This window comes from Coregonus clupeaformis, chromosome 19 (genome assembly GCF_020615455.1).
Source record: "Coregonus clupeaformis isolate EN_2021a chromosome 19, ASM2061545v1, whole genome shotgun sequence".
NCBI lineage: Eukaryota > Metazoa > Chordata > Actinopteri > Salmoniformes > Salmonidae > Coregonus > Coregonus clupeaformis.
Window position 1 is genome coordinate 6,630,380 of NC_059210.1, and position 18,309 is coordinate 6,648,688.

The 18,309-nt window shown below is 42.7% G+C and overlaps 1 protein-coding gene across 6 annotated transcripts in view; it reads right to left on the minus strand.

Annotated features, from left to right (window-relative positions):
• Nucleotides 1-18,309, minus strand: part of LOC121531539 (suppressor of tumorigenicity 7 protein homolog) — an 83,491-nt gene that overhangs the window by 4,524 nt on the left and 60,658 nt on the right. For all 6 annotated transcript variants that reach the window (XM_041836790.2, XM_041836793.2, XM_041836792.2 and 3 more), the window contains 12 exons: nucleotides 8,375-8,457; nucleotides 6,656-6,815; nucleotides 5,665-5,719; nucleotides 5,025-5,140; nucleotides 4,310-4,385; nucleotides 3,502-3,656; nucleotides 3,200-3,297; nucleotides 2,590-2,704; nucleotides 2,119-2,191; nucleotides 1,682-1,784; nucleotides 972-1,122; nucleotides 677-769 (listed from right to left, as the gene is read on the minus strand). In XM_041836790.2, coding sequence (XP_041692724.1) covers nucleotides 677-769; nucleotides 972-1,122; nucleotides 1,682-1,784; nucleotides 2,119-2,191; nucleotides 2,590-2,704; nucleotides 3,200-3,297; nucleotides 3,502-3,656; nucleotides 4,310-4,385; nucleotides 5,025-5,140; nucleotides 5,665-5,719; nucleotides 6,656-6,815; nucleotides 8,375-8,457 — 1,278 coding nt within the window. The remainder of the gene's footprint in view (nucleotides 1-676; nucleotides 770-971; nucleotides 1,123-1,681; nucleotides 1,785-2,118; nucleotides 2,192-2,589; nucleotides 2,705-3,199; nucleotides 3,298-3,501; nucleotides 3,657-4,309; nucleotides 4,386-5,024; nucleotides 5,141-5,664; nucleotides 5,720-6,655; nucleotides 6,816-8,374; nucleotides 8,458-18,309) is intronic.

Sequence of the window (18,309 nt, forward strand, 5' to 3'; positions counted from 1 at the left end):
CCTCTGTTTTTCATCCTCTCCTTCTAAATCAGGGGCTAATTCAGACCTGGGACACCAGGTGAGTGCAATTAACTACCAGGTAGAAATAAAAAACAGAAGTGTTTCGGCCCTCCAGGACCGGAATTGAAGAACCCTGACATAGACTGACCAGGTGAATCCAGGTGAAAGCTATGATCCCTTATTGATGTCACTTGTTAAATCCACTTCAAATCAGTGTAGATGAGGAGACAGGTTAAAGAAGGATTTTTAAGCCTTGAGACAATTGAAACATGGATTGCATGTGTGTGCCATTCAGAAGGTGAATGGGAAAGACAAAATATTTAAGTGCCTTTGAACGGGGTATGGTAGTAGGTGACAGGCGCACCAGTTTGTGTGTGTCAAGAACTGCAACGATGCTGGGTTTTTCACGCTCAACAGTTTCCCGTGTGAATCAAGAATGGTCCACCACCCAAAGGAAATCCAGCCAACTTGACAAAACCGTGGGAAGCATTGGAGTCAACATGGGCCAGCATCCCTGTGGAATGCTTTCGACACCTTGCAGAGTCCATGCCCCAACGAATTGAGGCTGTTCTGAGGGCAAAATGGGGTGCAACTCAATATTAGGAAGGTGTTCCTAATGTTTTGTACACTCAGTATATACACAAACACACACACTTGAATCCAGAGCGTCTCTTACTTGGTAACAGCTCTCTGTCTGCGGTCTCGGTGCAGATGGGGTATGGGTAGAAGAGGTGGCCTTTCTCCAGAGGGTACGGGATCATTCTAAACGCTGGGGAGGAAAGAAGACACACAGCATTCAGAATAGGGACAGTCATGTACAAATGTTTGTGCTGAGCTAAGTGTGGAGGGGTTATGCATCAAAATGGAGTAGCATGAGAAAAATCAGCAATTTTTTATTGTAATCACTGCAAAATGTGTAACACAATGAAGTTGTTATGGCGTATAAGGTAAAGCTGATTTGTGTTACTCACTGCCCTCCCAGGTACAGTGGAGCAAGTTAAGGGCCCCCTCCACCCTCTTCCAGTGCTGCAGGTGGAAGAATGCGTAGGCTATGGCCTCACTGTCCCCTCGCTTCAGAATGTGCTCAGGGGGCAGTATTAAACTTTTCATTTCTAACAGGTACTGTGGAGAGAGAGAGAGAAAGAGAGAGAGAGACGGTGGGGGGGGAAGGTAGAGCGAGAGTCAGTAAGGACAATATAAAATTTACAACATAAACATACATACTTCTTAATGCAAAGTTATACCAGTTATCTTACAACCAGGAGAACATCAATCAGTATTTAATTGAAGTAGCACCATCAGAAGCATAGCAGTAGTAATAGTAGTAGTATACTGAACAAAAACGCAACTTGCAACAATTTCACTGAGTTACAGTTCATATAAGCAAATCAGTTAATTGAAATTAATTAATTGGGCCCTACTCTATGGATTTCACATGACTGGGCAGGGGCGCCGCCATGGGTGGGCATAGGCCCACCCACTTGGGAGCCAGGCCCAGCCAATTAGAATGAGTTTTTCTCCACAAAAGGGCTGTATTACAGACAGAAATACTCCTCAGTTGAAACATGGGACCAACACTTTTCATTTTGGGTTTTATTTTGGTTCAGTGTAGTTAGTGGAGGTACAGTAGTAATACTGCTACTAGCAGTGTTAAGTGCGTAGCTCCATTGTTGTGTCATACTTTGGGGACGTGTGGGTTGAACTCCACAGCTCTGTGTATGGCTTCTACAGCATTCATCTCTGCTGTACTCAACCCTCGCCTCGACGCTGCCTCTGGAGAAAACCTGCATGGGGAACAAAGGACACTGTCAAAGATGAGTGTGTGTGTGGGGGGATCAGTGTGTGTGTGTATGAAAGTGAGTGTATGTGAAAGTGTAGTGCGTGTGTATGAAAGTGTCAATGTGTAAGTGTGTGTGTGCAGGCATAAGGGCTAAGAAAAATGTAATCCTCACAGTAGTCTTTTCACAATACACATAACTATTATAAAATACAATTGCCCCTAACCCATTTCAATACCATTCTCTCTGTCGCACAGATAGCCCCAGGCTAACTTTTAAATACTACTCCAGGTATGTGAACCACTTGGTGCCATTGTAACAGCAGTAAACGGATACTCACTTGTCCGATACCGCCCTGGCTTTGAGCAAAGCTGCTGTGTAGCATATTGTTGCAGATTTGGGTAAACTAATATCTGTCAGGAGACAAAGCAGACATGAACAGTGTTAAGTGGAGGAAAAATAACAATTACACACAATGAAATGACAGTAGACAGGGGAAAATAGGACAGTTGGAATAGGACCCAGAAGGGTTTACATGGGTCAGGATTTTACTATAATACACACTCACTTTACTTTAAGTCATAATGGTTAGAAGTTAACATCTATTATCTAATTATTTGCATTTTATGACTTTTGTTATCTAATGTCTATCATTCAAACTTCCCCTACGGCTGGTTGTCTAATCCACAGAAATAAAATCACAAGTGACATTGTTAGCACTGCATAGATGTCTGTTATAGAAGCATTCAAGCATCACCAATAAGCAACGATTAACGTTGACTCTTTTTCACTCACTGTGAGTGTGTCTTACCGTCGTACTTGGCTAGTACGGCCTGTACGTCTGCGTAGTTCTGCAACTCTAGTAGTGACTCCAGCAGGTTCTCATGGATATTGAACATACTGAGGAGAGGGAACTCCTTCATTAACTGGAAAACATACAACTGTTGTTACATGTAATACCGGACAGGCAGTGAAACACAACACAGTCAGCAACATGAGTTTAGTTACTCCGCCCAGTCCCACACAGCCTCAGACCTAGCCTGGTCCCAGATCTGTTTGTGCTGCCTTGTCATCATCCCCTATGGTCACTGTCATGGCAAAATTAGCATGGAAATGACTATAGGAGATGACACGACAGCACAAACAGATCTGGGACCAGGTTACCTCAAACACCCCTCCTTTTTTATTTATTTACCGATACGTTCTCATCAAATAACCCCAATTGAATGAATGTCAGAATATCATCATTATCGACAATGTATAGTGACTGAAAATGTGGGCATGTAAAACTGGGGCAAATCCTAACTTTCACTAAAGTAAAATGTTCACTTAGCCCCCCTTGGACTAACTGAAAGTTCTACTTAAGTGGAAGCTAGGATTCACCCGTAACATCCTGGCAGCTTGGCGTATACTGTACTTACGTCTCTCATCATTTTGACAGCTTCTCTGGTTCGGCCCAGCTTTCTAGAGCACATGGCCAGTCTCCTCTTAATGTATACCAGAACATTGGTGTCCCTTCCTGAGAGACACAGCAAAGTTATTTTAACTGGTATAACAGACACATGGACACATGCTTACAGACACATACACATTCAGACACATCCGCACGCGCACACAAATACATTTATTCGTGTATGTGTAAGTGTTTGAGTGCGTGTGTGTGTGTGTGTCTGTCCGACCGTGTGCATGCGTATGTTCGACTGCGCGCGTGTCCTCTACTCACTGTGCTGTGCCTCATACTGCGCCCCGTGGTGTTGGAGCTGTTGGCTGCGTCTGTAGCAGCCCTCTCCTGCCTTCACGGCCTGTTTGAAGAGCTTCTCTGCCTCCACGATGGTGGTGGCCTCCTCCTCTGCCAGCAGGATGTATGCAGTCGCACAGCTGAGAGGAACAGAGAGAGAATTTGGGGGAAAACGACACAGCAGAAGACGGCATAGCTGGAGGATAAAAACAGGGGGGAGACAAGTACCTGCACTAAGCACAAATATAATAAAAGCTGCGTCGTTTACCCATAAAAGTCTGCTGAGAGACAATGTGAATAGAAGAGAGTAATGTGAATAGAAGATAGTAATGTGAATAGAAGAGAGTAATGTGAATAGAAGATAGTAATGTGAATAGAAGAGAGTAATGTGAATAGAAGATAGTAATGTGAATAGAAGAGAGTAATGTGAATAGAAGATAGTAATGTGAATAGAAGAGAGTAATGTGAATAGAAGAGAGTAATGTGAATAGAAGAGAGTAATGTGCAAATCTGCCTTTTGCCAAAGTCAGAAGTAGGTCAATAACTATATTAGCTATAAAGAGTATTTTACGTGTGCATCTTACACTTTTCATTCAGGTTATATACAGAAGAGATGTGGTTGATTCCACTTCACTTCAGTCAATTGACGAGGTGAAATTCTATTTATTAATGATTTATTAATGAAGAGTCCTCAGAGAAATAATAGGATTATTTACAAGTAATGCATGAGTGAACTGAGGCCAACCATGTTACACAGTATGATAGCTCTGTAGGTGAAAGAAGTACTACTCACTCCTCTAGTTCGAGGGCTTCGTGTGCGGCAGAGATGCGTGCCTGTGGGTTCCTCTCTCTCCATGCTTTCTGCATTACTGAAGACACAAACACGTTAGTTTGTGTTATTGAGGTCAGAGGTCACGGTAACACTTGTGAACATGAATCAAACCTCCCTGGAGATGGGGTGAGATTGACAGTGTGTGTGTGTGTGTACGTGTGTGTGTGTGTGTGTGTGTGTGTGTGTGTGTGCCTGCGTGTGTCTCTATGTGATGTACTACATCAAAGACTCCAGCCACCCTAGTCATAGACTGTTCTCTCTAATACCACACGGCAAACGGTACCGGAGCGCCAAGTCTAGGTCCAAAAGGCTTCTTAACAGCTTCTACCCCCAAGCCATAAGACTCCTGAACAGCTAATCAAATGGCTACCCGGACTATTTGCATTGTCCCCCCCCTCCTTTTTTATGCTGCTGCTACTCTCTGTGTATTATCTATGCATAGTCACTTTTACTCTACCTACATGTACATATTAACTCAATTACCTCGACTAACCTGTGCACCCACACATTGACTCTGTAACGGTACCCCCTGTATATAGCCTCGCTACTGTTATTTTACTGCTTCTCTTTAATATATATGTAAGTAAGCATTTCACTGTAAGGTCTACACCTGTTGTATTCGGCGCATGTGACAAATACAATTTGATTTGATTTGATGTGTGTGTGTGTTCCTTACTGGCGTCAGCTGGCCGGAGGTGGTCCGAGTCACATGTGAAGAAGGTCTGGTGGTCTTGTGCCGAGAGATTCATGTCGTAGTACGTGAGTGGCTCTCGGCCCGTCACCCACGTATACCTGGTGGGTGGGCACACACACACACACACACACACACACACACTTATGGTTAAAAGTCATTTTAATGGTTCTAGAAAAAAAGTCTAGGGGGAGAGAGAGAGAGGAAGGGAAGGTAGAAGAGAAGACAGATGTGAAGAGTGAAAGAGAAAAGAGAGGTGGAAAAAGCTGTTGAGGAGGAACTAGGCAGCACTGATCTAATTTATGAGCGTGGGCTCCTGGTGAGGCAGGGATTCTCTCAGCCTGTTGGCATTTAAAGCTGACACCATGGGACAGCATATCAGCCCCAGCCATTACTACCAACTCTCCACGGAGAGAGAGGGAACACATAGCAGGGCAGAGAAACAGAGAGAGGGAATGAGGGAAGAACAGAACACAGAGGTTGGAAAAGAGTGAAGAAAACGACAGAGCAGAGGTTGAGAGCTGGAGAGAGAATCAGGAGTTCTTGAGGGAGTGAGGGGGATGAGAATAATAATAGGAGAGTAAGGGAGGAGAGGATAGAAAGGGTGAGGGATCATGTGACTCACCGGTTATACTCTGCCCCTCGAAATAAATTCAGTGGATTTCGCCATACTTTACATTCTGGGGGAACAAGAGGAGGAAGACATTGTTTGTGTGTATCAGACACAAAATAGAGTCCTAAGTGTACCTCTGAGCAAGCTAGGGATCAAGTGTACATCATGATATTCCTACACTAAAGTGCCCTACAGTAAGGCAATCTCATAGCTTCTGTAAGCTTCAGGTCTGTACTACCAGACTGCATCCTAAATCCACAAATCAACATCACTAGCCAGTCTCCATCTTAAAATCACTCTCCTTTACCAGACAGAGGGATTACAACAGCAAATAATTATAAAGCCATTTCTCCAATCATGCCGTGTTGATTCAACACAGCTGAGATAATCCATTTAATCCAACAAAAACAAAAACACACACGCATTGGATTTCTCACTGGTGTGGGAGAGAACAATAAGGCTCTCTATGGTATTAAATGCTATATTTGGCTGTAGTAGGCCTAAATGCTCTAATCAAGTGTGTAGGCAAAATAAAGAAGACTTCTATGGCAAATGCTCTATCTGGTATCTCTATTAAATTGGTTGTGTTGTGTCTCTATACTTCTACAAACAATATGCTCTATTCAGCTTTAGTAAATGGTCTAGCACAGCGGTTCCCAACCTTTTTCAGTTACTGTACCACCAACTGAATTTTGCTCTGACCGGAGTACCCCTGAAGTACCCCCTCATGTGCATTTTAACAGTAGGCTTATGGTCTCATGAGTCTTCTCAAGTACCCCCTGTGGATAGGCCAACTACCCCCAGGGGGCTTGGTACTCCGGGCTGGGAACCACTGCTCTAGCATAAGGGCAAACAATAAGGCCATTTCAATGTGGAGCGGTGAACGCGTAATGAATGCTTTATCTAGGTTGTAAATGTTCCATCTAGCGAACGCTCTATATAAATCCAGTAATTGCTTTATCTAGCGAATGCTTTACCAATCTAGTAAATCTCTGAGTCTTACCGGACACACTCTGTCGGTTGGAGTCTGCATCTCCGTTACTGGTGTTGGAGTTGGTTGGGGAGCTGTTGTCCACGCCGCCCAGCAGAGGGCGCAGGTGGCTCACTGACACCTGCTCGATGAAGGAAGTACCGTACTTCCTGAAGTACCACCACTCAAATATCTGATGGGACAGACATGAGGCAGTTCATTCAGGGATGATTCAGTGGGGTTAGGGCCATAGAGAAACAATATGATACTATATTATTTTGTATGTGTTCTATTCAGTTGTATCGCCATCTCTTCAGTCAAAGGCTCAATTATGGACACTCTTACTGACACTTATGGCTGCTTCGCGTGATCTAGTGTTGTCTATTCCTTTTTGCCCTTCGTGCTGTTGTCTGTGCCTAACATTGTTGTACCATGTCTGTGCTGCTACCATGTTGTGCTGCTACAATGTTGTGTTGTTATCATGTTGTGTTGCTACCATGTTGTGATGTTTTGTTGTGTTGCTGCCATGTTGTGTTGTTGTCTTAGGTCTCTCTTGAGGTAGTGTTGTGGTGTCTCTTGTCGTGATACGTGTTTTGTCCTACATTTATATTTTTCATTCCAGCCCCTGTCCCCACAGGAGGCCTTTTGACTCTTGGTATGCCATTGGAAATAAGAATTTGTTCTTAATTGACTTGCCTAGTTAAATAAAGGTTAAATAAAATAAATACAAATATTTCAATCTATCTTTAGGGCTGTGTCGTTTCAGTTGAATGCCATTTGAGCTACTTCATACTACTGAGATTTTGTAATAAGAGGTTATTTTATTTTGGTATGCCGCTTTAAGTACAACATAACCCCAACTAGCATAGGCAGGAGCATAGGACAATGTTTGTAAGTTAGAGGTCTAAATATTGTATTTATGAAAAGCCACATTGCACGTCAGATACAAATTCATACACAGGTTGCACACAGGCAACCACACACATTATATACTTCTATTTTAGCATTGCCTAATCAAGACAGGGTCCGACATGCAACTCAGACTCTGTTTCCGCACACACACACACACGCACTCCTTGACTTTCTATGTCTTAATCCATACACAACTATGGTATCGCTTTCTTATCTAGGCTACTTCTAAAGCTGGTGATACAGTAATGTACTGTCCTAAAATGACCATTCAATTAACTAAACCTCTCCAGTCTCCACTGACAGTAATTAATATAACAGATATACATCTGTATTGCAATACATCACAGCCGAGCCCAGTACACAAAATGTATTCTCCACTGTAATTATTCATAGGAACCAATGTAGGCTTAAGAGGCCTGTGAGACTCATCGTCGTTTCCAGGCAACTAAATAAACTAACTGGCCAATCTACGGAGAGGAATGGGGTTCGCTAGCTTGTAGCTCTTCTCTTTCTCTTCTCTTCTCTTTGTAAGAAAGACCATTGTAGCACTGTTCATTCACTGTACTATAGACGAATGAGGGCTCAACTTGGTGATCCTATGTAGCTCAGTTGGTAAGAGCATAGCGATCGTAACACCAGTGTTGTGGGATCAATTCCCACTGGCATCACATAATAATTAAGTGTAGTGTAGGCTATGCACTCCCTTTACTGTAAGTCAGTTGCTTTGGATAACATTGTCTGCTAAATGGCATATATTATCATATACTAAAATGTATGCACTCACTGTACTGTAAGTCGCTTTGGATAAACGTGCTAAATGGCATAATATGATCAACTTACCAGTATGAGTCCGGATATCAAGGAGGAGGTCCCCGTCAGAGCCACGTAGAACTTGGGGGTTAGGGTGTTCAGAAACATGCTTACTATAGAGGAGACACAGAAAAACACAACACCGTTAGCATTGGTGTTACAAAAAAGAATAAAACACATTTCTGATACGAATTGAACAATGCTGTATTGTAGCATTTATATTACCATTATATTAGGCTACATTCTAGCTAGCTATGATACAGTAGGGTCGTTCCATATGAGTTCAATCACATTCGGACTGCACCCCTTTTGATTTGAACGAAACCTTTCATACGTTTGCCCATGGTGGAAGTGGTCGGAAAGTGACTTCTCGGACCTGAATGCCAAAACATTCAGGAGATATTGGTGTTCAAAGTTGAACCATTTTGCATACCCCACCCTACCATGAAACGTCCATGTCTTCATCACTGAAAAAGATAAATAGTTGAGTTTGATTTAATTTGAAACCTTACAAACAGAGTTGTCAAACTATTCTATGATTTCTTGAAAAAAGGTAAATACAGTGGGGAGAACAAGTATTTGATACACTGCCGATTTCCTACTTACAAAGCATGTAGAGGTCTGTAATTTTTATCATATGTACACTTCAAAAGTGAGAGACGGAATCTAAAACAAAAATCCAGAAAATCACATTGTATGATTTTTAAGTAATTAATTTGCATTTTATTGCATGACATAAGTATTTGATCACCTACCAACAAGTAAGAATTCCGGCTCTCACAGACCTGTTCGTTTTTCGTTAAGAAGCCCTCCTGTTCTCCACTCATTACCTGGATTAACTGCACCTGTTTGAACTCGTTACCTGTATAAAAGACACCTGTCCACACACTCAAACAGACTCCAACCTCTCCACAATGGCCAAGACCAGAGAGCTGTGTAAGGACATCAGGGATAAAATTGTAGACCTGCACAAGGCTGGGATGGGCTACAGGACAATAGACAATCAGTTTGGTGAGAAGGAAACAACTGTTGGCGCAATTATTAGAAAATGGAAGAAGTTCAAGATGACGGTCAATCGTCATGGATTAAAATCCTGCAGCGCACGCAAGGTCCCCCTGCTCAAGCCAGCGCATGTCCAGGCCCGTCTGAAGTTTGCCAATGACCATCTGGATGATCCAGAGGAGGAATGGGAGAAGGTCATGTGGTCTGATGAGACAAAAATTGAGCTTTTTGGTCTAAACTCCACTCGCCGTGCTTGGAGGAAGAAGAGTACAACTCCAAGAACACCATCCCAACCGTGAAGCATGGATGTGGAAACATCATTCTTTGGGGATGCTTTTCTGCAAAGGGGACAGGACGACTGCGCCGTATTGAGGGGAGGATGGATAGGGCCATGTATTGCGAGATCTTGGCCAACAACCTCCTTCACTCAGTAAGAGCATTGAAGATGGGTCGTGGCTGGGTCTTCCACCATGACGACCCGAAACACACAGCCAGGGCAACTAAGGAGTGGCTCCGTAAGAAGCATCTCAAGGTCCTGGAGTGGCCTAGCCAGTCTCCAGACCTGAACCCAATAGAAAATCTTTGGAGGGAGCTGAAAGTCCGTATTGCCCAGCGACAGCCCCGAAACCTGAAGGATCTGGAGAAGGTCTGTATGGAGGAGTGGGCCAAAATCCCTGCTGCAGTGTGTGCAAACCTGGTCAAGACCTACAGGAAACGTATGATCTCTGTAATTGCAAACAAAGGTTTCTGTACCAAATATTAAGTTCTGCTTTTCTGATGTATCAAATACTTATGTCATGCAATAAAATGCAAATTAATTACTTAAAAATCATACAATGTGATTTTCTGGATTCCGTCTCTCACAGTTGAAGTGTACCTATGATAAAATTACAAACCTCTACATGCTTTGTAAGTAGGAAAACCTGCAAAATCTATTAATTCAAGGGTTCTTCTATATTTTTTACTATTTTTTACATTGTAGAATAATAGTGAAGACATCAAAGCTATGAAATAACACATATGGAATGATGTAGAAAACAAAAAAGTGTAAATATATTTTATATTTGAGATTCTTCAAATAGCCACCATTTGCCTTGATGACAGCTTTGCATGTTAGTACATTTATCAGCCAAAACGTGACACCCACCCTGTATTCAAGAGTATGCTGTGTCTCAACCGATGATGGGTACAACAAACACCTCAGAGGATGTAAAATAGGGTGTAAGCTCCAACATATAAACTCAGCAAAAAAAGAAACGTCCCTTTTTCAGGACCCTGTCTTTCAAAGATAATTCGTAAAAATCCAAATAACTTCACAGATCTTCATTGTAAAGGATTTAAACACTGTTTCCCAGGTTTGTTCAATGAACCATAAACAATTAATGAACATGCACCTGTGGATCGGTCGTTAGGACACTAACAGCTTACAGACGGTAGGCAATTAAGGTCACAGTTATGAAAACTTAGGACACTAAAGAGGCCTTTCTACTGACTCTGAAAAAACACCAAAAGAAAGATGCCCAGGGTCCCTGCTTATCTGCGTGAACGTGCCTTAGGCATGCTGCAAGGAGGCATGACTGCAGATGTGGCCAGGGCAATAAATTGCAATGTCCGTACTGTGAGACACCTAAGACAGCGCTACAGGGAGACAGGACGGCCAGCTGATCGTCCTCGCAGTGGCAGACCACGTGTAACAACACCTGCACAGAATCAATACATCTGAACATCACACCTGCGGGACAAGTACAGGATGGCAACAACAACTGCCCAAGTTACACCAAGAACGCACAATCCCTCCATCAGTGCTCAGACTGTCCGCAATAGGCTGAGAGAGGCTGGACTGAGGGCTTGTAGGTGGAGGGTCTGTCATGGTCTGGGGCAGTGTGTCACAGCATCATCAGACTGAGCTTGTTATCATTGCAGGCAATCTCAACGCTGTGCGTTACAGGGAAGACATCCTCCTCCCTCATGTGGTACCCTTCCTGCAGGCTCATCCTGACATGATCCTCCAGCATAACAATGCCACCAGCCATACTGCTCGTTCTGTGCGTGATTTCCTGCAAGACAGGAATGTCAGTGTTCTGCCATGGCCAGCGAAGAGCCCGGATCTCAATCCCATTGAGCACGTCTGGGACCTGTTGGATCGGAGGGTGAGGGCTTGGGCCATTCCCCCCAGAAATGTCTGGGAACTTGCAGGTGCCTTGGTGGAAGAGTGGGGTAACATCTCACAGCAAGAACTGGCAAATCTGGTGCAGTCCATGAGGAGGAGATGCACTGCAGTACTTCATGCAGCTGGTTACTTTTGATTTTGACCCCCCCTTTGTTCAGGGACACATTATTCCATTTCTGTCAATCACATGTCTGTGGAACTTGTTCAGTTTATGTCTCAGTTGTTGAATCTTGTTATGTTCATACACATATTTACACATGTTAAGTTTGCTGAAAATAAACGCAGTTGACAGTGAGAGGACGTTTCTTTTTTTGCTGAGTTCATGAAAATAAATTTACAAATCGGAGTTTATGCGTTTTTCAAAATAAAACAGTTTGACAACCTTGTTTGTAAGCGTTCAAATGATATCAAACGCAACCATTTATCTTTTTCAGTGACGAAGACATGGAAGTCTCATGGTAGGGTGGGGTATTCAAAATGGGTAAAAACTTTGAGCACTCTCTCCTGAATGTTTTAATAATAATAATAATAATATGCCATTTAGCAGACGCTTTTATCCAAAGCGACTTACAGTCATGCGTGCATAAATTTTTGTGTATGGGTGGTCCCGGGGATCGAACCCACTACCTTGGCGTTACAAGCGCCGTGCTCTACCAGCTGAGCTACAGAGGACCACGTTTTGGCATTTGGCATTCCGGTCTAAAAAGTAACTTTCTGACCACTTCTACCCAATGTTTCCTCTAATATTTTTCATCACTGAGCAAATTTCAGGTCTGCTGAGCGCAAACTTGAACCTTGTGAAATTTCTGTGCAACTTCCGGCGTGCGTTTACTGTGAACACTGAGGCTGTACCCGCTTTAATTTACTGTTTTAACAGTGGCCAAGTAGGCTACTGTGGCTATTTGATCATAACGTAGGCCTACCAGAGTGGCCTACCATCAAAAACAATGGAGAAAATGCATCACATAACATTATAACATAGAAATAGATGTTCTATCATTCAGCTTAAAGTAGCAGCCAATGTAGGCCTACATTCCATGAGACTTAAAAAAACAAACAAAAAAAAAAAACATGCAGGGCTTGATATTAACCTGTTTATCCACTGAACATTTTGTTGTGTTGTTTGATGCAAGAAACCACTTTACAAAATAACATTTATTATTATTCCCATACTATCAGTACAGAGAATCAGACAAGTTATGCTACTCTCTGCCTATTGGCTACTTAGCTTATTCAAGCCGGTGTCAAAATACAACACTGCCCCTTTAAGACATAAAAAAAACCTCTTCACCTGACTCGCTTTTCAAAGATGGCTAGAAATTTACACGTTTTGTGCTCTTGTAGGAAGCAATCTCTCCCTCATCGCTGACTACAAATTAGCTATAACTGGGCTAATAACTAACTAACTAACTAGCAAAGAATATGAACAAACCTGCACACGTGGCTACATGCAGCTCTCACTTTGATCTCAAAACAAGAGCATAATAATCGTGACCACTCCTGCTGTAAAACAGTCCAGTTCAAAGTGAATGGTACAAATCCATATATGGCAATGGTCTATTTGCATATACAGTGGCTTGCGAAAGTATTCACCCCCCTTGGCATTTTTCTATTTTGTTGCCTTACAACCTGGAAATAAAATAGATTTTTTGGGGGTTTGTATCATTTGATTTACACAACATGCCTATCACTTTGAAGATGCAAAATATTTTTTTCTTGTGAAACAAACAAGAAATAAGACAAGAAAAACAGACAACTTGAGTGTGCATAACTATTCACCCCCCAAAGTCAATACTTTGTAGAGCCACCTTTTGCAACAATTACAGCTGGAAGTATCTTGGGGTATGTCTCTATAAGCTTGGCACATCTAGCCACTGGGATTTTTGCCCATTCTTCAAGGCAAAACTGCTCCAGCTCCTTCAAGTTGGATGGGTTCCGCTGGTGTACAGCAATCTTTAAGTCATACCACAGATTCTCAATTGGATTGAGGTCTGGGCTTTGACTAGGCCATTCCAAGACATTTAAATGTTTCCCCTTAAACCACTCAAGTGTTGCTTTAGCAGTATGCTTAGGGTCATTGTCCTGCTGGAAGGTGAACCTATCCCAGTCTCAAATCTCTGGAAGACAAACAGGTTTCCCCACAGCATGATGCTGCCACCACCATGCTTCACTGTGGGGATGGTGTTCTCGGGGTGATGAGAGGTGTTGGGTTTGTGCCAGACATAGCGTTTTCCTTGATGGCCAAAAAGCTCAATTTTATCCTCATCTGACCAGAGTACCTTCTTCCACATACCTTTTGGTGAACACCAAACGTGTTTGCTCATTTTCTTCTTTAAGCAATGGCTTTTTTCTGGCCACTCTTCCGTAAAGCCCAGCTCTGTGGATTGTACGGCTTAAAGTGGTCCTATGGACAGATACTCCAATATTTGCTGTGGAGGTTTGCAGCTCCTTCAGGGTTATCTTTGGTCTCTTTGTTGCCTCTCTGATTAATGCCCTCCTTGCCAGGTCTGTGAGTTTTGGTGGGCGGCCCTCTCTTGGCAGGTTTGTTGTGGTGCCATATTCTTTCCATTTTTTAATAATGGATTTAAATGGTGCTCCGTGGGATGTTCAAAGTTGCTTAGTGGTGTTGCAGACTCTGGGGCCTTTCAGAACAGGTTTATATATAATGAGATCATGTGACAGACCATGTGACACTTAGATTGGACACAGGTGGACTTTATTTCACTAATTATGTGACTTCTGAAGGTAATTGGTTGCACCAAATCTTATTTAGGGGCTTCATAGCAAAGGGGGTGAATACATATGCATGCACCACTTTTCCGTTATTTATGTTTTAGAACTTTTTGAAACAAGTTATTTTTTTCATTTCACTTCAACAATTTGGACTATTTTGTGTATGTCCATTACATGAAATCCAAATAAAACTCCATTTAAATTACAGGTTGTAATGCAACAAAATAGGAAAAATGCCAAGGGGGATGAATACTTTTGCAAGGCACTGTAAGCCTACTGCAGCTCTGATTGGTTATGGTGCACCGGTCTGTGTAGAGTACGGGCTGAGTCGTGCCTGTCAATGCAATATAACCTACTCCAATGCACTCTGCCTACAAGAAAATCTATTGCTCAGTTAGTTTTGCATACTAAGTCTTGCATAGTTTATTTTGTTTCGTAATGTTGCATTGAAAGTGGCTATTATTGTTCAATCTCGTGCTTCTCTGCGCGGGCTGATTTTTCTTCTGCCGGCAGTCCCTGGGGAGCTGCGCGCAGCTTAGACGGAACATTGCTTCTACCATGGGCAAACATGTATGGAAGGTTTCGTTCAAATCAATAGGGGTGCAGTCAGAAAGTGATTGAAATCATACAGAACGACCCAGTATTAAAGATCTCATGATAAAGGGTTTTTACACATACCCTTTCATGCAACACGACAGGGGAGATCAGCATAGTGGTGTCAGTGTTACGGCAACATCACAATGTTCACTGCTAGGTGTGCTAGCCATCATACACATGATTAACATGGGATACACTACACATGGGATCAGCCTAGACTAAAGCCCTGCGGTGCAGATTGAAGAGGCAAATCCTTACAACCAGATCATCCCATAATGAGGTGGCCAGTGATGGTGCGATCTGTGGGAGCTTTTGGCCTGGATGGGGGAATGTGGATACTGTAGTAGTACGCCGGGATGTACAGTACATCATGTACTGGCAAGAAAAAGCTGTGTAAACACTGGATGCAGGTAAGAATGATGGACAGTGAATAATGTAAACACTGGTTTCAAATTGGTTTTAAGCAGATGGGCAACAGAACTAGGCCAGGTGGCTTTTTCTGCGTTATTGATGGTAGGGGAAACACTGGTGTAGTTGTCAGTGGCAGTAGATAGGGTGGGTGGATGCCACTCTAGACTAGAGGGTAGCTGGGTGTCCCTTCTCAAGGAGCCAGTTGTAGAGAGAGAGGCTGGGAGACTGGGACAAAGACACCACTCAGACAGGCCTCCCGCCCTTCTATTAACTACACACACGGCCAGTCCATCCTACTACTACTGCAGCACCAGCTGTAGCTATTCATCCTTCTGGAGTGGCTTCCTTCTCCTCCTGAGGGGAGCATTATGGAGGAGCCACAGCCTCACAGACCTGAAACAGGCTCCACTCTATGGGAGAGGAAGATACATGATAGAGAGTGGCGAACAGTAGGCCTATGTACAAGTAAATGTGGGGGGGTTGCCTTGCACCTTGTGTACCGGTGAAGAAACCGCTGACCGCCAGTGCGTACCGCCAGTCTGTCTGGGCTCATAACAACACAGAGGAAATGAAACGTCCATGTGTGATAAACAGGACTAGATGCAATGAATCGCTTTGGGTCTTGGCTCAGTTGAGTTGCATCATAATGGACACTGCAACATATTATGAACTATTCACTTACAAAGTTTCATTATTTTACTGTTATTGGAGATTTAATCCATGATGGTAACCTCAGTAAATTGGCAATTAAGATCTAGCTGGCCCACCATCGGTTGCACCATGTCTACAGAAAATGTCAACTGGCTTAATAATCAAGACATCAAAATGTCATTGCAGACCAATAGATGTGACCTTTAGTAGGGATGGGACACCTGGGTGACCGCTGTTCTGATCAGAATGATAATGGAATCAGTCCACGCATGCACAAATGTTACGTACATACAAAATATACCACAAAACATGCATGCACCAGTTTTCACGCAACTGTTGGCATTTATAAAAAGGCTGTGGCTACAGATCCAACTTTTTCTGAATCTTTAGTCCACCTGATCCCGAAGCGTATCTGCGGATGACGTTCTGCGCAGGTTCATATTCTCTTCCTTACACGTAGAGAACAGGTTACTCAAGCGAATGGTGCTCGCTTAATGAAGTTAGATCAAAGCTGAATCAATGTCTGCAAGATCACATAATGATAGTATTCTACATAACAGAACTGAATAGGCCGAGTGGCGCAGCGGTCTAAGGCACTGCATCTCAGCGCTTGAGGTGTCACTACAGACCCCCTGGTTCAATTCCAGGCTGTATCACAACCGGCCGTGATTGGGAGTCCCATAAGGCGGCGCACAAATTGGCCCAGCGTCGTCCGGGTTTGGCCGGTGTAGGCCATCATTGTAAATAAGAATTTGTTCTTAACTGTCTTGCCTAGTTAAATAAAGGTAAAATAATAAATAATAGCATAAAGTTACTGTAAGACAAAAACATCACTGCTTTCAATCGTGAATGATAATTCTTTGAAGTTTTACCAGTGAAACGTCCATGCAGCATCTGCATACCAACCACTTGATCGCAATCAGTTTCATGGGTATATGCATTTAGATCTTGAGTTATACATTTTTGTTTCGAAGTAGCCTACAGTGTGTTGTTTTGAATGATGTACAGTGAGCAAATCTTAGAGCAGATGGTGTTAAAGCATGAAACACACCGAGAATCTCACTGCTGATAGACAGAGGTACTCACAGTGGGAGGCCATTCCCTCTCTTGCTAGAAAAAAAAAGCGGTACCTGCTGCATGCCGACCTGGTAGCGACGAACTTACCAATTCTACTTGTAGAATCGTAATGCTCGTCAGTGGCCAACAACTTGACATTGAGCCAATTAGAGAGCACAAACTCCCACTTACTGGTGGACTTACCATTAGGCAGAAGAGGCATTTGCCTCAGGCCTCACATCACCAAGGTGCCTCATGAGCTGGGCATTCATATTTTATTAAATAAATACAATTATATATACACACAAATAATTTCTCAGCTCGAGGCATAATAAAAAAAGTATTAAAAAATCCTCATCAAAATCTGTCTAAGCTAGAGATATGTTTTTTGGCATGGGTTCCGTCTTAATCCACCGCATCTGCCGATGTCGGCCTTCCGCATTTGCGGTGGAAGGTAGCAGAGCTACAGCAGTGTTTGTCAGACCAGGACACATCTCGAAAATCAGTCTTCTCACGAAAACGTATGTAGCGTACGAATGGTTTGGCCTACAAATTAACATGACCCCTCTATGGAAAGATGAGACTCTCACAAACACACTGATGAACTGGTGTTCTTCGTTTTGCTCTACGACCCCCACAAGTGTCACAGGACTCAAGGTAACACGCTTCCTGGCTGAAAAATGAATGGAAGTGAATAGGGCATTTCCTCGTCAAATGTATACAGGTAATTCCACTGTAAAAATTATTAGCTTTCTTATATCTCTCAGATATAGGACAGTCATTTAAAAATATACTTCCTTTTGATAAAATGTTTGACAATCTGTTTTTCCATGTATGAATCTGTCATTCAATGCATTTATATGGGCCAAATTAAATATTTAATCCCAGAAAATGTTTACAAAAATGTTGATACCTACAGGGGTCCTAAAATTCTAAATCAAATAGCTAAATTATCCTTGGTATTACCACTTTAAAACAATTCCATATTTTAGCTTAATAGTAGTCTCGTGTTGCCATACCTCCAAAATCACATCACTGTCACACCTCCCTTGGAGGTCTGGAGAATTTTGTATTGCAAAAACGGTTTGAGTGGTCCGCTGGGAACCCTCACCCCACATGCCCGTTGATGCTATGTGTTATGTTTGTCACTGTTTTCAGAACGTGAAGGACACATTTTGCAGAGAGTTGTTCCGTATGCTAATTTACAACATTGCAGAAAATGAAAGAAAACCTGGAGGAAAAATGTGATTCTGTTTTGTCAGAAGTGTGCGCTATACACAAAATCAACATATATCAACATATTTAAAAAATCTGCGATTTCCCGGCCATCCTCACCATATACTGT